At 33.9% G+C, this 24,594-nt stretch overlaps 2 protein-coding genes across 4 annotated transcripts; one reads left to right on the top strand and one right to left on the bottom strand.

Annotated features, from left to right (window-relative positions):
- Positions 1-349: 349 nt before the first annotated feature.
- Positions 350-14,549, top strand: LOC129220016 (suppressor APC domain-containing protein 2-like). 3 transcript variants are annotated; one of them, XM_054854342.1, is made up of 6 exons: positions 350-1,200; positions 2,445-2,596; positions 5,263-5,412; positions 6,858-6,959; positions 11,946-12,059; positions 14,348-14,549. In XM_054854342.1, the coding sequence occupies exons 1-6, from the start codon at positions 396-398 to the stop codon at positions 14,468-14,470; spliced, it is 1,446 nt and encodes a 481-aa protein (XP_054710317.1). In that variant the 5' UTR covers positions 350-395; the 3' UTR covers positions 14,471-14,549. The 3 variants fall into 3 exon arrangements, with proteins under 3 accessions (XP_054710317.1, XP_054710319.1, XP_054710318.1); XM_054854344.1 differs by having other exon boundaries at positions 2,487-2,596; positions 14,348-14,548; XM_054854343.1 differs by having other exon boundaries at positions 2,484-2,596; positions 14,348-14,547.
- Positions 14,550-19,623: 5,074 nt separating this feature from the next.
- On the bottom strand, positions 19,624-24,489 carry LOC129220837 (probable palmitoyltransferase ZDHHC24). The gene is made up of 2 exons (XM_054855268.1): positions 24,299-24,489; positions 19,624-20,519 (listed from the first exon to the last, which is right to left on the bottom strand). The coding sequence occupies exon 2, from the start codon at positions 20,488-20,490 to the stop codon at positions 19,624-19,626; it is 867 nt and encodes a 288-aa protein (XP_054711243.1). The 5' UTR covers positions 20,491-20,519; positions 24,299-24,489.
- Between the last annotated feature and the right edge of the window lie 105 nt (positions 24,490-24,594).

Below are 24,594 nucleotides of genomic sequence, written 5' to 3'. Positions count from 1 at the left end.
AAAAGGAACAAAAACTCATTAACTATTGACAAGAACAAAGAGCGAAAGCGCTTCCAGGCGTATAAAAAAAGAACGAGTTAAAAAAAAAAAAAAAAAACCGAGAACGCGCAAAACAAGAAAAGAAAAAAAAAAGAAAATAAATGTTGTAAACGGCAGTTTCCCTTTCGCCCGGTTCGGAGTTCCGAAAGATCAGCAGGATTTAAAGTCACGCTTTTTAAGTTTTTTTGGGGCTCCCTTTGGGAAACCAGTTCCGACCAATCAGAGCGTCGGAACGAGGTTATCTACCTGTTTGAAACAAGCGAAACGTTGACATAAGCATCAGGTGCAACGGATGGTCGTGTGTCGCGAAGTTTGCAAATGCCATTACCAGAACTCTTCCCCTTTTCGAAGTCGAAATGACCGCTTCTATCCATCAAAAATCGACTCTCGATGCTCTGCCGAAAACTTTTGTTTCGGCCATGCGGACATTATTCGATGTCATGGACGATAAACGAACTGGCTACATTCGTTTGGCTGACATTGAAAAACGTTGGCACGATTCCGCGATTCGCGGCTTGCCCGCTGGTGTGATCGACAGCTTGCGGAAAGTGACCCCTGCGAATGGACTGCTGACTTTCGAACGTTTTTGTGCCGGTTTGCGGATTTCTCTGTTGCGTCACGAACCCACAACAAACAAGCGCCACGGTGCTCCGAAGAGCGTCGTCTCGCGACCCGCGTCCGTCCCGTTGCCGGAACGAGAGAACATTCCGGTTCGAAAGCCGGGCACCCCTCTCGGAAAGCCATTCCCGCATCATTCGAACTCCACGGACCGATTATTAGCCGGTAGCAGCGCGCCGTCTCCCGTTCAGTCACGCTTGAATCGGCAGAACACCGCGACGGTGCGTCCCAACAATGTGACTTTCGTTCAACAAAGGGCGATTAGCATGCCACACCTGCAAACGGGTATCAAGACTTGTCATCCGCCTCCACCTCGCCCCGAGCCCCCCTGGATTAAAAAGGAATCCGCCAAACGTGTCGCCAACGAACCCATGGACAGGACTCAAGTTTCTATGGCCTTGGAAAAGTGGAGGATGATGAAAACTTATCACTCTCCCTCGAAATCGGACAATCGAGAGGCCTTAAAAACAATTTCGAAATTTTCCCAGAATAATATGCCTTCTTATCCAAGTTTACCCAGTGAGCAAGTATCCAGTAGTGATGGTAAGGACAAAATTTCAATTGTCTATTTGCATTTGCTAAAGTATGAGAGTATGCTAAAAGAAAGTTATGATGATTTGTCATAGGGCCAAGCTTGTCATTTAAAAATTTCCAGGGAGGGGGGGGGGGTTGTTTGCACGCAGTGTATTTTACAGGGGAAATACATAACAAAAATGCATAATTACATTATATTTCTAATATCTGAGGGGGGTCAATTTACCCCTTCCCTGTACACAAATGACAGGCCATCCAAAGGGAGGGGGGAATTACCTGGGGCCAGGCTCTTTAATTCCATTTTTCCAGGCAGGATGTGCAAATTTTATGGGAAATCCCCCCCCCCCCCTTTCCTAAATGACTGGCCTGCCTGTGGGCCAAGACATGAAAAGGTGTTCAGATCAGCAGGTTTTTAACAAGTGACTGTCATAAAAAGGAAAAAAAAACACAAAATGTTTTACAAATTGTCATTTAGCATAAATCTTTGATATTTTAGTCTTATAATTTTACCTAAATTTTATTTAATAAGAAAGCTTGCTAAGTCTACATAATAGGTATAGTCAAATTTTATCATTAATGTATGACAAATGTTGCTATCTTCAACAAGCTTTCATTTGTGTTTTGACACTAGAATGTTTTCGACAAGTTTTTGACAGTTTAAACCAGTCCAGTGTTTATAACCTTGTTACATCAAAAACCCAACTCTGGTGCTAGAAAATGAGATTTTACTAGTTCTAATTTCTATTTTTAATATCCTATGTTTTTAAAAATAACCTTTAAAATGCTAACATATAAGAAATATTAATCTTTTTTTTTTGTTTTTCTTTATACTCGATTACTATGACACCCATTTGAATGACATGTTTAATTTTATACTAGTATAGAATTGTATTATATACTAATTAAATGCAAAATTTTTACAGTGTGTTTTCCTTATATGTCCACCACAGTTGTTAGCATGATTTTTGTGCCTTAGAAAGAACATTTATGAGTGTTCATCTACCGCAAAGTGTTAAAGTGTTGTAACTAACTTCTTTCAGGGGGGGGGGGCAGCAAATATTGGATAAGGATGGCCCAGATTTTATTCTTGTATTAATGTTAAAATGACTTAATTTTTTGGAAAAACATAATTGTACTAATTTTACTCGACTATAATAAAATTAAGTGAGAATATTTTAGTGTTTTGTCTGTTTTTCAATTTAATTGTTAAAAAATTTCAGTTATAAAATTAGACAGCCTAGATTTTTTTTTAGTTAAAGGCTATAATGTTGAAATGGCCTCAAATCTTTCAGTAGACAGTGGAGTGGGCTTAAGGCCTCAGGACAGAGGTCCAGCTGCAAAGAAAGCCAGCAGGAGAAGGGAGCCAAGACGACATACTGTGTCCAATGGAATAGATTATAACATGGTAAATTCATTCATTTTCTATAAGTTACCAGAATTAAAAAGCATAATTTTTTGCTCATTTTAAGGGGTTTCACCAAGGCTAACTAGATTTCTATTTCGGGCAGGGTTTGCAAGTTTCTGCCGAGGCAATTTAAAACCACTGGTAGAAACTGGTTAAAACAGACATGGCAAAAAACACTTTCTACCACATTTGGGAAAAACTCGCAAAATGACAAAAAATTATTGACACACGTTAGAAAATGCATGGCAAAATAATTGTTAACCAAAGCATTATTTAAATATATTATTACAATTTGAAATCAAATGTTACAGTATTTGGACCCTGCAGTTGCCTCTTAGAAAAGTTGGTTTCAAAAATCTAAATAGTTTCTCAATTTAATATGCACAAATGAGAAACTTTAGAATCGTCTTGCAACAGAAGAGCTAGCAAGCAATGCATCAAGGAACAAGCAATATTCATGAAACTTTCATCTATTGTATATTTTTTTTGATTTGGTCCACCATGCAGTAACTGGTGTAGTGGAAAAAATTTGACTGGAAAGATAAATTTCGAAAAATGGGGCCAGTTTGTTTTGCAAAACTGTGACATAAGGTACAAAATCTAGGTTAACATCAGCGAGTAAAATTCTGCCACTTTCTTCTTGAAGCACATAATAATTTCAATCCCAAGCAATTTAGGTGAAGCATATTAGTGAGAAAATTACAATCGGTGATGCTTGTTTAATTCTGTATGTCACTCCTCTTTCCTAAGAACCCATATGATTTTGTCCTTTGTTTGATTAATCGAAATATTATGAGTATCTGCAATTAAAAAGTTCCTTTTAAGGCACTAGCATAGAATTTTATTTTTTACAATGATGAAATGAAGTTTAATTCTTTTGTTTAGCTAAACGAATATCATTTAGTAATTACTTGAGTTTTTAAAGAAGCTTTTAAGTTTTTACCGGTTATAATTAGTTTCTGCCACTGGCACGGCAAAAACTAGTTTCTGCTGGCAGAAAGCCAATCTTGATTTCTGGAGTGTTTTACATTCATTGACAATTCATTAAAAAAGTAACAATTACCCAAGTCGAAATTGTTTTTAAACCATGTGAGGGTCTTGCTTTGTGAAAAATTCTCTTAACGTTTCCACCAACTCCTTCATTCAACTTCATCATTGCAAAAATTGATTCCAAACAGATGTTTCAATAATCAACACAGAAGAATGCATCACATTTTATGCAGCAACTCAAACTTGAAGCAACTACTTTTTGTTGAATTTTATGTATGGCAGTCTAAGGGGACTGCAGCAGAAAAAAAGTAACGCTGCAATTGAGAGATTCTCAAAGTGCAACAAGGACCATTTTCGAAATATTTATCAGTTTCTCTAAATTTTAACACCATTGCTTTGCCATCAATGCCAGAGAGAACTTTTCCACCAAAGGAGACTATGAACCTATTTAAAGACTTCAACTGGAAACAATTGTCTGAATGGCCTAGCTTCAAGGAGTTTTTGTAGGGATATATATATTATACACTGAATGTTGATGATGTTATCAATATTTTTTCAAACCGTAGTGAAAAAGGCCTTTTACTTTATGAGAAATGGTGTCATCAATAACTACAATAAAAATAAGTACTGTAAATATAGCACTGAGTTTGTAGTTTTTTAATCATGCCAATATCATTTTTCAAATGAAATTTAAGAAATAATCATATTTTTTCAGGAAAAAAAATGTAATGAAAAGCATTTTTTGAAATAGCTATGAAAAGTTTCCAAAGGGGTTTGAACCCTATAAATCCCTCCCTTACATATGACCTTAGGTTTCACACTCCCACACTTGCATCAAATACACAATATAGCTGCCAACTCTCCCAACTAATTTGGAAGACTTCATAATTTTGATGTCTTTTCCCAAACTTACTAATCAAGTACAAATCTCTCACATTTTTATCCAAAGAAAAAAAATTCTCTAAAGGAAGGAAGGATTTTTGTATTCAAAAAGAACTTTGAGAAAAAAGCCAGACAATAAAACTGTTCATCAGAAATTAGTTTTGTGAAAATTTGTTTTTATTGTTAATTAAGTTTCTATACCTTGGTAAATAAATTTTTTGACAATTTTTTTCCTCGCTGTACTTAATTTTGTTGATCCTTTAATGTATAGCAAGTGCATATATATTTCATGAATTATTTTCATAATTTGAAAATTTCCCAATTAAATTTTAACAATCCCTCTTTAAAAGCAAATATTCAATATGTTTTTTCTCCTGAAATCCATTTACCCAAAAGTATCCCTAATTTTCATTTTGCAATGTTTGACAGCCATGGTATTTCTCAATTTATACTTACTCAAAACTTCTTCAAGTGCTAATAAATCCTAATCTGATCCTTCAGGTAAACTAGTAAGTTCATTTCAATTATTCAAAAAAGTAATAAAACAAAAACAAATCAAAAATTAAACTCTGTTAATTATGCAAGGTCTCTATTTAATTGATATATTTTTAGATTTTTATTTGTTTTCAATTATTCATTCATTTAATTCTCTGGCAATCTTTTGGAAAATGTGTTTAAAATGCTGATGAAATTTCTTCCTTATTATTCTCTTGATTAATATAATGAATCTTAACTTGACTAAATTCAAGTTATTTGAAAATGTGAGTCTTCTAATGTCAAATTATTTGTTTCAGATAAAACGGTTAAAATTGTTGGAGCAGGAAAAAGATTTCCTTTTACAAGGGATGGATGTCGTAGAACGGGCGCGCAATTGGTACCTGCAGCAGATTTCTAACGTTAATGATAAACTGGAAAGAGTCAGCAAATGGGACATTCCACATTCGGTAAACTTTTGAAATATTTGTCACATTTTTCCCCAAAATCATAAAAGTTTAAGATACATGAAAGGACATATTTTTAATTGCTCGTGATGATTTTGCATTTTGAAATAGCTAGGTCTGAAATTTAAGGCATATTTTTCTGGTATCCTCATATATATAATAGCTAATGATCGAGTAACCTGCCAGTTTCAACATTGAAACTCACGCCATGGCATGATAATTTGATAATATGTTTTGGTAATGTTTAATATGCATGGAAAGGCTTTATTGTGACAAGGCTGAACTTGATCCAGTAACTTAACTGTTTTACTGGTAAGACTGTGTCATTTCAGGAGCGTGAAGAAATGAATAAATGGTCAACAATGAATGCTACCTACTGGAGTTTAGGTTAATGCATTGGAGTTAGGGTTACAATTTCAACTATCAAAATATCACCAAACAGGCAATGGCTTCCTTCAAATGTAGAAGCAGTTTTCACCCATCATACCTTGATGGGTGATTTTCTATTCATAGGTAGGTGTTCCAGACGTCCCGATTTTCAGACAAAATCCTGGTGTCCCATCCGGTTTACTTCACGTCTCGGAAAAAGATAAATTTGATTATAAATGATCAAAAAGATTCAAAAATAATTAAATGTGAAGGGATATTTTGGATAATTACTTTACCATTCGTTACATTGACTGATAAAGTTAAAACCGGATCAGTTTGTGTGGATTTTTACAACAAGATTTAAGCCAAAAAAAGATTCTAAAAAAGTCTTATAAAATGAAAAGAACATCTAGTGTTACATTTTTTTAATTCCTGACTTAAAGTGTTTTTTCTAACTAAAATAAATTGTAAATATTTACGTCTAAGAAGTGAAATGTTCAAATTTTGTCTGCTTATGTCATTTTTCATTACCTCTGTTTCACCTTCATAGTTAGTAATCATTTGTTCATAGCATTGAGAATAAACTGCAATACACTCCAAAAATCAGTCACAGGTGTGTACCCTGATCTGTGTGTAAGACAGGAGTGTTGTTGTTAAAATTACCAAAAATTCAAAAAAATGTCAATTTCAAGTTTTTTTATTATATTTATTAATGATAACAAAACCCACTGTGTGTGAAGTTTCTCAAGTCTTTTTTAAAAAACTAGAAAAAAATCCTTTTTTTTTTAACACTTTGGCAAGAAGCTAAGTTCCTATGTTTTTCATTGCATTTATTCCAATACATTTTAGTACTAGAATAAGGATATTTTGCACAATTTTTAAATGCTTGGAATTTTGATCATTCATGATGTAGTTTAAAGTTTTAATTACTTAGCATCACACCAATACACCATTGGTTTGATACATATATCATGTAAAAATCATTCGTACGGGAAAAAATATTTCTTACAAAATGTAAAATATTTGTATGTTAATTTGATTTACAAAACAATTCTCATAATTTTATATGAATTATATAGGAATATTCAATGGATGCACAGCAAGAAAGATTGAATTTCCAAATGACTAGAATTTCTGAAGTCAATCAGCACCTAAATGCATTGATGGAAACCTCAGAAAAGGTAAAACTTTTCAGTTGAGCAGTATAGCAATCCAAGTATTGTCCATGACACAGTGTACATTCTGGCCTATAAACTATTGAAAGTCTTTTGAAGTTGAAAAAAAAATTGTGCCCTGCCAGGGATGAAAACATTGACTTAAAGTAAAGTTGATGAAAACATTGATTTTTCAAAACAAATTCAATCATAGGCATTGCTAATGATTTAAATGCTCATTTTTATGGACAATTTATTTTAAATTACACTTCTGAATGAAAAGAAGTGTTTCTTTATGTTTAAAACTAAGCCAGCTAGCCACTGCAAATAAATGCCTTCTATTACATTTTTACCATGGGCAATGTCACTATCCTAACCTATAGTTAATTTATTGAAGTTATGGAAATATTTTATCCTCCCCCCCCCCCCCCCCCCACCTTCAAAAAAGAAAAAAAAACATTGTAATTAGATTCAAAGTGTAAGATACTAGAAACAATTATTCAAACATTGTCTATTGTTGAGTGTATGCATATTATTTTAATGTGATTGTAATTCTTATAATGTTACTTTTGAGTGTGGAATGTTCTTAGATCTATTATATAAGGTTTTTTCTATCACACGATTTACGATGTCTTGTGAGATTTTTCTGCATATTATTATGGGACCTTGGTGGCAAGTGGTTTTACCAAACTAGCACACACCTGGGTGTGAAAGAAGTGAAGTTTGATTCTTTCCCTCACTTGAATGTAATTATCTTCTCCTTTAGTGCTGTAAAAATGTATCATGTCCTGTGTGTGACATTGAATGAAGGTCTATAAGCGTGTCATTTGAAGCCAAACACACAAACGCAAAAATGTATAATAATTGCTAAACTTATGAAACATACAGGGGGGTCCAAAAGTCATGCAACCTGTTATAAAATATTTTACTTTTCAAAAAAGAAAAAAAAAAACCTAGTAATTTAAAAAACAAATTATTTTTCTAGTCGCAATTTTTTCCCCCTAAATGACCCGCTATTTTAATTTCCTATGCATATAAATACTATCTGCAGCTTTTTATTTGTAGTGTGGTCAAGATGGTTTTTCCCAGGATCAGGAATTTTTGCTGAATTCAAAGGCGTTCATTTTCGGTGGACCAAATTCCTGCCTTATGACTACTAACATAGAATGTAAGGGGAACTACATACACAGAACATTCTACTAACATAGAATAACCAGGTGTCATCAGTAAAGAACAAAGAATCAAGTTTTTCTATATTATTTTCATCAAGAAATAACCGTAGCTATCAACAATTTCTTAATTGTTTAATTTGATTGGGAGCTCTCAAGTCTTGAATAACAAACATGCGAGAAGTGTGAGACTTCTCAGAGCTCTGTGAGCTGCCCCATGTGATAAGTTAATCTGAGGAGCCAGTATTTTTGTTCCTTACTTGCGCAGGAAAAGAAAATTCTACGTAAAAATGAAACTTTTCATGATGACCCAGTGGCTGAAAGTTTTGTAGCTGTGTGCGACAAGCTTTTAGAACTACATAATCTGTCTGCAAAATTTGCGTGTGCTTTCAATAAAATAAATAAATTAATCAACAATTCTTTTTTTAAATAATTTTATTTGAAACTTGGCTGGAGGTGACCCCGCCCCCCAAAGACTATGGTGCACATCCGTAAATTCTATGAAGCACTCCCCTCTAAAGAATGAGACCCCCCACTCCAAACTGAGACCAAAGTCTTTCTCAAATTACCTCCCTTCCCCCTTCCCCAAAAAGTTTCAACGGTGCAATCTGATAACCCCCGGTCCTTGGTGGGCATGCTATAAATGTTAACTGAATAAAACTCTTTGAAACTCTTAAAAGTCTTAGAATTTTATTTAACTAAATTTTGTGATTTTAATAAAAATAAAAGGAGATTTTATTTGTTTACCTCTTAACAAAGCGTACTGAACATCAAAAATTAGAAAAATCCGATTATCATAGCAGATGCAAAGAGATTGCAATTCTCAAAATGCTCCAAAAGTATGAAAACGGATCAAAAAAAAATATATTTTTTAAAATTAGTTTAGAATTGCATTTTAGAGTCCTATGATAAACATATCGTTAATATCTGTCGAAAGCAAAACTAAAATTAAACCATCTATTTTCAGCATTTAAATTTTTGACTCATAAACAAAAACAGAAAGTAACAATTCGATTCGTATATCGGATGCAAACAGATTGCATTTTTCAAAATGAAGGCATTAAAAGTAAAAAAGCAGTAAATAAAAAAGTTTATTAAAGTAAAATAATTTTTGAATTACCATCTGCATAATGAATATTATTAATAATCACTGACATATTCACTAAAAATTCAGAGTCTGGGAAAAAAAATTGAGGTGAGTAAAGGTTTAACACCATACGCTAAATGGCAATAATTTTATAGCTGGTAAACTTGTTTAAAGCAATCCGATTTCAATTTCAATTCGCTGATAATTTTTTTGAGCAATCACGATTGCTTATTGTTCTCACTTGACTATTTTTGACGTTCCTTTGATTTTTCCCACCGCCACCCTCCGCACCATCACCGTCGACGGGCTCCTCATGATGCTGCACCTCTAGCGAAAATCTTCTCCAGGTTGCATCCATGTCCTACACACACGCGCATACATATACAACTACACGCACACATACACACACCACCACATACATACAGACACCTACACATACACACAACTACCACCACATTCATGCCTGCACACAGACACAAACACATATGCCTACACACACATACACATTCCCCTTCCCCCCCAGACACAAACACACATGCCTAAACACACATACACATAACCCGTACGCACAAACACATCCCCCCCCCCCACACACAAACACACACGCCTACATACACACACTCGTGATTGCGAGAAACATAATTTGAATTCAAGATGTCAAAATTCAAATTAATTTTTTTTTTGTTTAAGTCAGTGGGGAGAAAAAGTCCTGACACACTGCATTTTCAGAGAAGTTTATAACACCACCACTGCTAAACGATATGACAAAACAAACAAACAAACAAAATTGTTCACTATGTTTGGCACTATAAGTTATTTATCGCTTGCATAACAGAAGTGTGCTTTTTTTTATACACAGAAATATGCGTAATTTTGATTTCAGATTTACTTTTCAGTAAACAATCTGAAAAAGATCTGTGTTTTGTGCCTCATGATGTAACTTGAATCTTTCCCTCCCTGGCGCAGCAGTTCATGCAAATAAATGTCAGAATGCCAGAGAGTTGCTGACAGTTTTTTTTTCTTTGTGGACAACACTTTTTTTCTTTATTGTGGACAACTTTCTTTCTTTTTTCTTCTTTTTTTTTTAGCGCAGACAAAACTGTCAGTGATCAAGTTTTCGCTGTCAATGTTGCCATGTCGTGGCGTTTCTGCCACTGGGCATGATGATATGCTTATATTTTAGAATAAAATAAACTTGATAGACCGTAAGAAATTTTCTCTAAAAAAGAAAGAGAAAAACCTTTGTTGCTGCTGCTTTTTTTCTGGAGAAGGGGGGGAGGGATGCAGTTAACCAAAACATATGCTTAATATAAAGCTATTTGTTTTATATATACTTTGTAACTATTGCAGTCATTCTTCTTCTGCAAAAAAAGATGTAAAAAAATTTAAGAAAACAAAAACAGCTTTATGTTGCAGAAAAAGAGTTAGGGAAAGGAATAAGATCTGGTGTATAGGGGATTTTTTTCCCCTTTGAAAAGAAATAAAAAATATATTATCCGGGGGGGGGGGGGAGAGGTATCATAGATCATTGTGAAATAAAATAAATACAATGTGATGACTTAGAACCCAAATCTGCCTCCCCACTTGGTTCAAAAAATATATTTAGAGCAAAATTTATATTTGTGGTCCCGAGGTGGGAAGTGATATTTATTTTTATAGTGCTTAGCTTGTGTTGTGGTCAGAGCATTAGCTTGTTCTTCCAGCACAGAGTCATTTTGCTTTGTGTTTGTTAAATAGGGTTTTTGCACATATAGTTTTCTAATTTAGTCACTAACCTTCTGTCTTAAAACTGTAAATAGTAATTTGTTTCATTAAAATGTCACTGAGAACAAAGTTCTCTTCCTCGTGGTTGGAAAAAGAGAGAAATGGATGCAAGATCAGCACATGGTGCAATGCAGAAAAGGATGAATTTTAAGCATTTTGTTTTGTTTGTACATTATATTTCTAATATCGATAATCAAGGATTTTCACAGGTATTGTCTGATGCTGATGCAGCGAAACATAAGAGCTTGAAAAAGCAAGCTGTATTTTAAATTCCATGTTCTTCGTTCTCTACTGAAATTAAATTGGTTATGATGAAGCAATCCAAAGCGTTTGTGCCACATTCACTCCAAGATAAAATTTTGAAAGTAGAGGTTTTCGTAGTTTTAGTAGGTGTAAAAAAAACGATTTTCATTTTCATCTTTAACTGATTTATCTTTAATTTACTCGGATATTTTTGAAGATTCTGAGATAACAAAAGTAACAAATTATCTGATAAAAGTTAAGTACGTAGTAAATTTTGGACTTGCACCGTACTTTAAAAACTTCCTCATTAAGGATATTTCTTCATCATTCTTTGTAATTCACTTTAATGAAACAACAAGGCAAGTAAAGAAGCAATTGGCCATACATTTATCACACTGGTATATATTTCTTTTTCATTGTGTCTCTATGTTAAAGAATAAAAGATTGAATGCATTCTATTGTAGTTTTCAATATTGAATTTGAAACGTTTTATTATCCACTTCAAAAAGCAAACTTATAAATTACATTAATTTTTTTTTTTTTTAAACTTGATGTTTATTGTCCTAAAATTTCAACCAAATTGTGTCCTAACATTTTTGAAACCACCTCTCGGACCCCTGTAAGAGTCAATGTTGCTGTATGATAGAAAGCACTATAAAATATTTTAATTTTACATGCATTTGAAATTTTAAAAGGAATTAATTTTAACACCTTTGTAAATAATTGTATTATATTTTTTGGTTTTTACAGGGATTTCCAATCCATATGAATCTAGCAGTTCATCAGAGGAATATATATGGCATTCAGAAGACAACCACTCAAACTATTGAGCGCTTGAAATCTCAAAACCATGCATTGACTGAGGTAAAATTATTTTTAATTTGATTGTATCTCAGCATTTAACTATCTATGAAAATATTCCATGAACAAAATAACATTGAATATTCTAAGTGTTTAAAAAATGTAGTAGTTTTTGCTTGAATCAAAATTTGGAAATGCTCTAGGTTGTATTGACCCCCTTGTGCTTTTTCCATTTATTGGTTAGTTTGGTATAGTGAGGCCAAAAGGCTTGCAACAGGAATGGAAATTGAGCTTTATTTTTCTTTCATGGAGAGGACCCTCAAGCTCTTTGGTGAATTGTAGTTACCTTTCCTTTTTTTAAAGACTTGTTAGTGGGAGGGAATAAGCTTGTTGATGATTTAAGAGGTTATATTGTATTTATAAAAAATGTTAGTTATAAGCAGTGATGTTCCCATCAATTTTTCTGAGGGTATACTTCCAGTAATCCATTACGCACAGTTTGTGTATGATCATATACATAGTATGTCATAATATGAAAATTTATGAAGCTTGAGGGTTATACACTATAGGTCTAAAACATGTTTGAGAGTATATGGAGTATACCCTATGGGAACACCACTGGTTACAAGATACTGGAAGTAAGCTTTTTATGGTAATTTACTACTTTCCACCCTGATATTTCATTAGAAAATTACTTTCTCAGATTTCATAATCACTATGAAGAAAAATTGGGATACATTACAAAAAAATATCAGGAGACAAAAATCAGGACACTTTGAGTATTTTTAGAGTGTGTAGTGAACATACATATATATATATGATATTGGCTTAATATCATCTCCATAGATCAATGTAAGGCTTCTGTATTTAATCACCACATGTTGTAATCAAGTTTACTGCTGCATATGCTTTTAACTGGAAATATTTGTATAAAAAGACTGATGCAGTTTGATAAATAACTAAAACTGAGAGGATCTGATTCATAGAGCTATATTACTGATGGATTTACTATGTAAGGATAAATTATGTGTCAAAATTATGTGTTTATTTTATATCGAAGTTTGTATTTCAAACATGCCTGTCGAAATTTACGTACATAAAGGTACTCGTCCTAAAACATTCACTTTTCAGTAACATATTTTACTTTTGTAAAATATGTTTCTGAAGTATGAACTTTCGAATTAAATGATTTTAATATGCAAAAGGAAAATATTTGGTCATGTTATTTAATTTTAAAAGATGTGAAAAATAATACTAAATGATTGATTTTAAAGTTTAATATTTTCTTTAAAATTTTTAACTCCCAGTAATTTTGCTAACAGCCTCCTACATTTTGATGCTAACTACTTTTTTAGTTTAAGGCTGCATAATCTTTTTCTAAGATAGTCATTCAAGACAAATCAATTTCTCCTTTTAAAATTAAATAAATATTACTTCCCACTTTAAGAGGATGCAGTTTTTTCCCCCGTTTTCAAGCAAGACTCGTTATTTTTCTAATTTGGATCACAGGATGTGGGGGCGTCACGGCCGCCAAGAAAACCAAATATCCACCGCCAAGAAAGACGAAAGAAAATTAACACTTAAGAGCAGTAAACTGTAAGAACAGTTTACAAGACAGAACAAGTTGTTTTTTTCACCCATCTGTTTCTCAGATGAAAACAAATGCATGGGTCTGGTACAAACTGTTTTTCACCCTAAAAGAATTGATTTATTGTCTTGCAATGCAATATAATTTACGATTGAACTGCAGCCAATTTGGAAAATGTAAATTACCTTCAAAAAAAAAAAGTTGCTAAGTTTGTCTTAGTTACTGACGGAAATTTCTTTAAAAGACCAGAACAGGCCTATTGCAAAATAAGCCTGTATTAGCCTTGAAAAATGGCTAAATACCTTAATTTTTACCCATGTTTTCAGTTTGTGAATTTCTGTAAGCTACTTATTTTTGAACGGATAGATAAGGTGTCGATCGATCTAAGTTGCTAAATGATATTTTATTGCCTGGTAGGTAGACTGAAGAGGAGTAAAAATCTAACCCTTTTATTTGTCCAATTGTCCTTCAAAACACCTTCATTTTAATTTCTGAAATATATTACGAACATAGGTCTTGTATGGAAAAAATTCTGACAGAATTAATTACTTTGTGGGAATGTTCTAGTTGAGAAAGAAATAAAAACATATATCAAAAATTATCAGGACAACCATGAATACTACTTTCTACAGAAATATTCTATTACTGTTAACGTAAATGTACAAAGGATATTTTGTAAAATCTTTTCTGGCAATTTTAAGTTTTTTGACTCAATTATTATTTTAATTTCTAGTTTAAAATATTGTGTTTCCTTATTGTTTAGGAAATTGCAAAGAAAAGTGAAATGATAACACAGTTAGAAACTGAAAAATCAGCCCTGATAAGAGAATTATTTCATGCCAGAACTTATCCTAAAAAGGAGCCAAATGATACCACATTGTGGTAGTTATTGAGGAGAAAACTTTTATAGAGATATATTTTTTGTTCCTTTTCTTTCAGTATTTGATTTGTACAAATATATTTATGTTATATTTTTGAAATAAAATTTACAATGTTTGAAAAAATTTATCAGCTTCTTTAATTAATAATTAAGAAACATTTGGCAAGCATTCAGCAGAAAAGCTTGGAAACATAACATTAGAGAGAACATATCAACAATGTGACAGGTCTTAACAATATTCCGCTGCTCTCTTTGGCACTATTCAAAAATATTTTTCTCTTTGGCATTGCAAAGTTAAAATACACAGTCCAGTCACATTAATGTGACCATCTGTCAAAAGCCAGAATAACCACCTTTCGCAGAGCGGACTGCTGCGAGACGTGCAGGAAGAGAGTCACTTAGGTCCCTGAAGGTGTTCTCTGGGATGTTGAGCCATGCCAACTCTAATACCGTGGCCAGCTGTGCTAGATTACGCGGTTGAGGATCCATGGCGCGAACAACTCGATCGAGATGGTCCCACAGATGCTCGATTGGTTTAAGTCAGGTGAGTTTGCTGGCCAGGGGAGGACGGTAAACTCATCCTGGTGCTCTTCGAACCACGCACATACACTGGCAGCTGTATGGCACCTCGCATTGTCCTGCTGGAAGATGCCATCATCCTGAGGAAAAACAATGCGCATGTAGGGGTGGACATGGTCCGCAAGGACAGATGCGTACTTGTATTGATCCATCGTGCCTTCCACAATGATCAGTGAACCCAGAGAATGCCAGGAAAACATTCCCTAGACCATAATGCTCCCGCCTCCAGCTTGGACCGTTCCGGCAATGGTTGCAGGGTGGTTCCTTTCAGAGGTTTCACGCCTTATACGCCAACGTCCATCTGTCCGATGGAGCATGAAACGAGATTCATCTGAAAACGCTACCTGTCGCCACTCAGTAGACGTCCAGCTGCTGTACTGGCGTGCAAATTCTAGCCTTCGTCGTCGATGAACAGCAGTCAGCATAGGTGCACGAACCAGGCGTCTGCTTCGGAGGCCCAGACGCAGCAATGTTTGCTGAATAGTAGTTTGGGAGACACTTTTGGTATCCCCTTGGTTCATTTTGGTGGTCAGTTGCTCAAAGGTAGCCCGTCTATCTGCCCGAATGCATCTCCGCAACCGTCGTTCGCCTCTGTCATCTATGGCCCGGGGTGCACCACATTTGCCACGTCGCTGATTTTGGACAGTCCCATTTTGCCATGCACGGTACACTTTTACCACGGCGGCACGCGAACAGTTCACAAACTCAGCCGTTTCGGAAATGCTTCCACCCTTGGCCCGAAAGCCAATGATCATGCCCTTTTGGACGTCGGATAAATCGCTTCGTTTCTGCATTACGCCAACGATTGAAATGTTTTCCGAAGCACTCACACACCCTTTATATACGCTCAACAGCACTGTGCTGCCACCTGCCTTCTGAGATCGGTTATTTAACTCTGACGTGGAAAGTAGGTGGTGGTCACATTAATGTGACTGGACTGTGTACATCTCTCTTAATAAATACTTCATGTAATTCAAATTACACAAAAAATCTCAACACCCACAGCATAATTTTGAAGGTTTCATGCATTAGCTGTTAAAGATGTATTCAACAACTAGTATGTGATTGTGACACTTACAACAGGGTTGCCAACTTCTCCACAGTCTGCGGAGTTCTGAAAAACCTGAAATTCCACCTTGTAATAAGGTTCAGTCTTTTCTATTTCTCCCACACGTTCTGTTATTTAAATGTTATAACAACAAACTTGTGGAATGGAACATTAAAATTATTTAAACTAAATCATACTCAGAGTATCTAAGTATGTTTTTATTAGAAATAGAAGCAATGAGGAGGGGGGACTCAGAAAAAATTAATTTTTGCATTGCAATGTTTTTTGTTTTTTTTTAGATATTTTTTATGATCAGTATCCCACATGAAAACACTAACTTTGATAATGCTAGCAGTAAAGATATTTTAATTTCCCTGTGCACAAAAAAGTACTTTTATGCTACTTTTCTACCTGAAACTAATATACAAGACAGAATTAGATCAACAACATCAATCAGTGGAAATAATTAATTTGAATATTTGAAATTTTAATGTTTTCATTTAATGTATGTAATACATATAGATATGTGTGCGCACATGTATGTAAATGCATGTAACAAACTTTTTATAGACAAAGAAAAAGATTTTGTTTAAAATCTCACAATTTACAGGAAAAAAACCATGGTCACACACACAAATTTCTAACAAAAAAAAATGATTTAGCAATTTATACAAATCATACTTTACTCAAAATTACCTGCCGAATGATGATTGGACTGATTTGAGTAATTTTTGATGTTTTGAACTTAAAACTGTACTGGCAGTTAGAAAACCAAAGGCTTTTTTAATAGTACAAGTTAAATGCATATTTCTAAGGTGAAAAAATAATATAAACTGCATATTCATGTGTATCTTTTAATACTAAGCTCTTTTTAAGTTTTATGAGAAAATATAGCTGTTAAACTATATTTGAACTGGAAAAAAAAAAATCAATTTTTTCAGGGCTTCAAATTTTCTGGTAATGTTACAGCCTGAGTTTAAAAAAAAAAAAAAAAAGTTATGAATAATTATTTTCATGCTAATGTTTTGGAAAATTATCAACTACAAAAACAGACTTAGGTTAGTGGTTTTTTTTAAATGATTTTATACATAATGTTGACTTACTTGGCAAAACTGTAAAATACTACTCAAATCTTTTCTTTAAGGTTGGCAATCCTGCTACCAATAGAAGGTCATTTCATGGTACTTTAGACATTTATGTAGAGTCCGTAACGTGACCTTTTTCTGCCATAACCTTTTAATTTACTGTTTGATTAGCATATTATTTTGAGCTTTTCCTACCAACACACCAACTCAAATTAAAATAAGTTGCAAATCCAATGGTAAATTAAAAACTTAAGGGAAAAAAAGGTCATGTTACGGACTCTACATAAATGTCAAAAATACCATGAAATGCCCCTATAATCTAAAATTTAGTATGATTTATTACTTTATCTGTAAGTATTCTGAATTTTCTATATACGTTCTCACCTTCCCTGAAAATTTGGTGAATTTTGTTTTCCCGATAAGCGGTCCAGATATTACTTAAAACTGAATGTAGTCCTTGTAAAGTAGGAATTTTATTATCCTTTTCAGAACAAACTTTAGAGTACCAAGCAATCTAACGTCAAACAGAGCAATATATTGTCTTATCTGCTCAAAGAATGCAACAAAATGTAGATTGCCAGCAAAACAAGCAGAAATGATTCTCAACGGCAACCGCTGCAACAGTACACATAATGAGAAATTCACCCAAATGGTGAACCACTTCAGATCTCAGTGCCTTATGCATCAAATATATAAATTTTTAAATAAAATTCTCATGTGTTTTGAGAAAGGAATTAGCAACTCAAAATTAATTCTTATTGCATTATACAAAGATTACTTTATGAAGTGTCCATGCAGTGTGAATTTCTGATAAGGCAGAGCATGCAATCAAAATCTTAGAAGCAGCACATTTTATCTAAATTTCTTTTTAAAATAAGGTATCAATAAATTTTTGTTTTCTTTAAGGATATCTTTTTTGGTTTTAAATATTTGTTTTTATCTAATTCATGAAAATAAAATTTGTCTTAAAGTATAAATAGAAATAAATAAGTTAAAGAGGCAGAGGAAAACAGTGTGAAGGTTACATACAGAATTAAATTTAGTTTTCAAAGGCAAGGTTAAGTTTGGTTCTTTTAAATGGAAAGGCAGTAGTTTTCAGCTCAGCATGTAAACCAGATTTTATTTTTTAAAGCAGGACCTTCCTTTATGTATATATTTTCCAACTAAGCAGGGATAACTTTTTGAGAAAATATGAATTCCTAAACTATAATTGTGAATTTTAGAAGAAAAATAACCAGTCGATGATTTAAAAAAAAAAAAAAAGTGTATCATGTACATAGAGGCGGTCCATAAATGATGTTACACATTTTAAGAGTAAGTTATGAAGTATCATACTTCCCCTTACACCCTCCCCACCTTTCGCATGTCACTCAATTTTTCATAAACATTCTTATAAAAAATGTATAATGTCATACTTTTGTTGCCACTTCCCCTTTGTCACAATTTCACAGCACCCCTTCCCCTTAAAGTGCCATCATTTATGAACAGGTCTTAAGTATATAAATTGTAGAATAGCCAATTTGATATAATATAACTAAAAATTTTGAATAAATTCAGTGAAACAATACAAATATAAACAAATACAATTAAAGTTCAATTTTAAAAAAAGGAACAACCTTCACAATGATAAAAGGTTTCTTTCTATGATCAAAAACTTGAAAATATCTTATGTAAAGAATTTCGAATTACTGTTTAGCTTGCCATACTTTTCTTTTTGGGAGAAAAACCTCCAATATTTTAAGCTGAGATAATTGTTTTTACTAACTCATATCACCAAACATGTTTTATGAAGTTGCAACGGCCATATAATGTTTGAAATATCATTGAAAAGTGATGTAAAGGTGTAAAACATTTCAAAAATTTGCTGTGCAAACTTCATTGGTATTTCGTGAACTTATGAATTATAATTGTGTAACAATAAATATTCACATGGCTTATGTTGATTTAAAAAGTAATTGTCACATCACACATCAAGAAAATAAAGCAAAATAAATTCCTGGCATCAGGAACAAAGTATATATGTATAAAACACAGGGAGAGAATCCTACATCATAAATAATTAACATTATATAAAGGTAGTTTCAAATTAGCATATATATATATTTACATGCAGGTATATAATGTGTTTTTCAAAATTTTTGTTCATTAGACTGCAAAACTGTCCAAATAATAATAAGCACAGAAAATTTAGCAAAGTCTTCTTCCCTTTTTAAAAAGAAATATCTAGGAGGTCAGTTAAGAAATGATACATATCTTTCTGTATTTTTTTTACAGGTACAAACTTTCTGAAGATACAGTTAATGCTTTTCAAATGAGATTTCTAAAGCTCTCATAACTTAATGTTGTTCTTTGATTTTGTTAGAATGCAAAATTTTAGTATATAAAAATATTTCAAAACAAAATCATTTGTAAAATAGGTATAAGCTCAAAAATGAAGCATAATGAAATTAAATATGGCGCTGTCTCACTTGACTGACTTCATAGGAACCAAATTTTAAGTTACTTATATCTCTGCTATTGAAGGACAATCCATCACTCGGCAGAGGGGAATCTACAAAAGGAAAGATCCAGGCAATGTACCACTTCTGCCCAAAACTTTCTGCCAGATTTGCTTTCCAGCCAAGATCATAGTTTGTGACGCCCTGCATTTTCTCAAAAGTGGTCTGGTTTTTGATTACTTGTTGTACATGAAACACAAATAAGTGTGAAACAAAAAGAACTCCAATGATAGATAACATGGATAGTGTAGTATATGCAAATACTTCAATGTTTAAATACCCTAACATTACAAATATGAAGGGCAACAGGTGCGCACTGAGAGAAAACAGCGAAAATCCTCCCAAAACATCCCATATGAAATACATATTAAAGACAGTCGCGTACAGAGATCCGAAGGATAAGTAGAAGAGAAACATCACAAAATAACGAATGTTCTTCAGTCCGATGCAACACATTGCAAAAGTGCAATGGTGATCTCTCTTCAATATGCAAACATTGCACTTTGGGCAATGGAATGTTCTTGGAGGGGAATTGGCTTCACAGGCACTACAAAAATACCAACCAGGTTTCAGCTGAGAAGGAAGTATTATTTTCCTTGTAGATGAGTCTGTCCACATCATCATGGCAAGGTTACCAAGTATGTTAGAGAAGATAAAACTTCCAAAGAGAGCATGAAACTCCACAGATAAAAGGCCTCCATCTACCCTTGGCAGGACGATAAATATTTCAAAGAGGTACACGGAGAGTAATGCTACGATAAGGAATCCAAAGGAGAAACCATCCGAAAGATCTAATCTCCATCTTTTGGGGAGCATTATGAAAAATTCTTTACATCAGATTAGTGCTGAAAAATTGAAAAGAACTTATGAACTTTCAACACTTAAGAAAAAAAGAACTATAAAAATATAAACTTTTTGTTTCTTTCGTAAATAAAAAGAAATATTGCTTGGAAATTCTCTTTTTTCTATTAAAAAAAACTGACCTTTTTATATTTGATGATTATTTTGACCATGATTCCCTTTCTCTAGTAAACGACTTTATGAACTATTGCTTGGATTATGTATGATTCAAAAATGTGAACTTTGACCTATAGAGATTGCGAAAACTTTTACCATTTTTTTACCTCTTCTGCCCATAGCCATATATATATTTTTAGTTTTGTAAGTTTCTAAAGTTCTTCAAACACATGTTCGATTGGCGTAGAACGTGGTGTGCAACTAAGCAGCCCGGGGGGGGGGGGAGGAGGAACCACCCTGCCGGACAATTTTTCTAGTTTCTCATGTAACACTCGTAGTTAAACAATAGGACAGTTGACTTACATGGCAGGGCACACAAAAGTTTTAATGAAAAGATTTTCACGGACCTTATTCATGGCCCAGAGCGATCAGAGTTAAAAAATGGTGCATAACTTTGACAACACCTCTTTTCTTTCAAACGCATACCTACAGGAAAAGAGACAGAGAAGATGTAATTTCTGATTTAGGTTGATGCCAGTATTAGAATATGAGCACACAAATCCGAATTGCTTCGCATTATGTGCGGGGATATGGAATCGGCAAATTAAACACAGACGCAAAATAACATTTGCATAAAACAGAGGGCAAGGGAACTCTCCCTTGGAAAGTCGTCAAAATTACAGCTCTAAAAACGCTTTTAAGGGAATTTTTGGTGATGTTTGGGGGGAGGTTCAGAGACCCATCCTGGTGAGTTGACCGAAATTGAAGTCTGAGAAACAGTTGCAGACCCTCAGTGGAAACATTAGTGGAAATGCTGGAATACAAGGTTCAACGAATCTATCCAAAAAATATTTTGAAACTGGAAGCTTCAAAAATGTAATTTGATAACACCTGCAATATTATTTCGGAAAGGGGGTTCGAGAGCTCACACCTGGAAAATTTTCAGAATGGAGGTTACAGAAAACACACTTGTATTCCACCTGTGATAAGGTTAGGAGAAGGGATAGAATTGAAAACTCTCCCTTTGAAATTTTGAAATTAAAGTTTTAAAAATACAATTTTCGATAAACTTTGGTGATGTTAGGGAGAAGAGAGATTAGAGAGGCTTCACACGGAAATATTTTGAGATACAAGTGTTAAAAACGCATTTGCAGCCCAATTTGGAAAAAAACAAATAATTAGAAAGGTTGGGTGAGAGGATGGAGTTCAGACTTTTTCTCAGTAATTTTTTCAATTTCTAAAAATGCAATTTCAAACAATTTCAAAGATGTTTGATAAAGAGGGGCTCAGGGGTTTGCTCCTGAAAAAATTCTTGAATTGCAAATGTAGGCTATCTTTGATGATGTTAAGAAAAGAAATAGGGCTTGAAATGTTTCCCTGATTTTTTTAAAAATTGAAGTTCTTAAATCATAATTTCAGACCCTCTTTAGTAATGTTAGATAGAGGTGAGATACGGAGGATTACCCAAGGAAATTTTTTGAAATTAAAATCCTAAGATTGTACTTGTAGGCTACATTTGATGCATTTTTTAAAAATTAAAGTTCTTAACTCAAGGCAAGGTTCGGAGGCTTTTCCAAGGACATTTTTCAAAAAAAAAAAATCCTAAGATCGCTATTGGATATATTTGATGGCGTTGGGAGAAGAGACAAGGTTTGGATCTATCTCACAGAAAAAATTTGGAAATTGGAATTCATAAAAATGGGATCATGGGCCACCTTTGATGATGTTAGGGGAAGGATGGAGTTTGATACTCCCCTCCAGAAATTTTTAGAAATTGAAGTATGTAAAACGGAATTTTAGAGAATCATTGTTGAGGTAATAGAACGGAGACTTAGGGAACTGCCAGCTCCCCTTTTTAAGATGTAATTTTAATGGTAGAGCATGCTCACACAGGGCCATATCCAGAGGGTGCGCTCGATGCCTCCCCCCCCCCCCCGAAAAGTTTTGTACAGTAAAACAGAAAAAAGTTTTTTTTTTAATTTCTAATGTCAGAATGAGTTTCTAATGTTAAACAAGCGAAAATTTGAAGAAATACAGAAAAAGCAATTCTAGTTCTCATTAGCTGCAAAGCATACTTGAAATTTCGACCCTTAATTAGGACTTCCTGCTCCTTTTCCCAATTCAATTCTGGGCCAAGGCAGGCCACTTGTCAGTTTGGCAGACTTACCCTCCTCCAGGGGCGTGCACAGAAATTTTGGGACATGTCACAAATGACTTTTTGAGCCCCCTCCATATTGTTTACCCCTATTTTCACTCCTAGTTTTAAAAATATTTGGCCCCATTCAGGTTCGAGCCCGGCCAACAGCCTCCACCTTGTGCACACCCCTGATCTCCTCCACTTAAAACTCTTATAAAACTTACACTGCAATGATTTCAAGCTGGGGACTCCCCAAGGTCCAGGCCCCTAGTTTCCGATTAGGCTAGTATCCTGTTACCAAGATGTGCCAAATTCAGCTCCTTGATACATCCTGAGTAAAAATCATGATTCTTGTGTTTTCTTAGCATATTTTTCAAAATAAATTTTTGTGACTTATATGATACTTCTGAAAAGTGCAAATAAAGTACTTTAAATAATTTCAACTATTCTAGTTTTTGAAAAATATTTAAGTTTTTGAAATTTCTTGAAAAGTTCTTCAATTTTGTCTCTTATCAAGAAAATAAAGTATGAATTGTCCAAATGGCCAGAATATTACTCTTTTGTTCTTATTTTCTGAATCTCTACACCATTTTTTAAAAACTATTTTGTACAATTTTTATACAGTCGAGCATTTGATGAAAAGGAGGGGAGGGTGTTGGACAAGTGATCAAAAACAAACTACACTAAAAGCCTATATGAACCAATGACGATGTGCTTCTCTTTTCTCCTCTCTGTCGATTAATGTCAACGATTTGGCGAGCAAGTAATTTTTATTTTGATTGGTCTTCATTTGCAAAAGAATGCATAACTTTTAAAAGACTTTGTTTGCCTATTTTTCTTCATATTTTTGTAGTCTCAATTACCCCATATAAGGCCTCAAAATACAGATTTTATATCCATTTTTGAAAAAAATTCACGGGGGAGAAACCTCCGAACTCCCTGAAATTATGGATGCTCTACATCCGACTTAAAGGGACTCTCCTGTTAACTCTTATACCACTACAAGGTGAATAAAAAAAATAAGAAATTAAAAAGAAAATAACAGTTCAACAGTGGAATCATTAAAAAAACGAGACAAAAAACATCTGTGCTAAATATTTTTCTGCGTGTATGTGTTTCTATATGCATATGTGTATGTTAGGGCAATATGCAAACTGGGCCCCTCCCGAAAAAAATTTCTGCATACTGCCTTGTGCTCACAAGTGCCTCAGGCTAACGCTATGAGTTAAACACATTTTAACCCTTTAAGGACCATGTGTTCACATGTCTCGCCATTTTATGCAATACAAATAATTGAAACTAATATTTTTTTCTATGTCATATATTGAGACATAAGAGTCTTGAAATTGGAAGAAAAGAAAGTTTTTGGAAAAAAAATATATTGTCCCCCGCCCCCTGAAAAAATTGAATAATCATCTTCTGAGCCGCCCTCATAGGATTAAATGGATGTTCAAAGACATTAATTTGATTGGAAACAAAAAAGACTGTGCGCAAAAGAACATTTGAAATCAAAATGATTAAAACAATTACATTTGGAGCTTCTGCAGAGATCTCGGAAGTGGACTGCGAAACATAAGTCTTGACTCCCTTACATATGGAGCATTTACTGAATCAGGGCGAGAAAAAAAGGGTTTGTTACACAAAAATAAAAACCCAAACGACTAGAAATCGTATCATCGCCTCCTTTTTACAGCAAAAATAAATGCCGAAATCATTCGGCCAGCGCGAGGACCGACTGTAAACAAACACGACGTAACCCTTTAAAAAAAGGGCGGGGGGGGGGGGTTCGCGCTGCGTTTGGAAAGAACAACCGGTTAGACCAATTA

Source organism: Uloborus diversus, chromosome 4 (assembly GCF_026930045.1).
Source record: "Uloborus diversus isolate 005 chromosome 4, Udiv.v.3.1, whole genome shotgun sequence".
Lineage (NCBI taxonomy): Eukaryota > Metazoa > Arthropoda > Arachnida > Araneae > Uloboridae > Uloborus > Uloborus diversus.
This window is presented reverse-complemented; position numbering and strand designations above follow the sequence as displayed.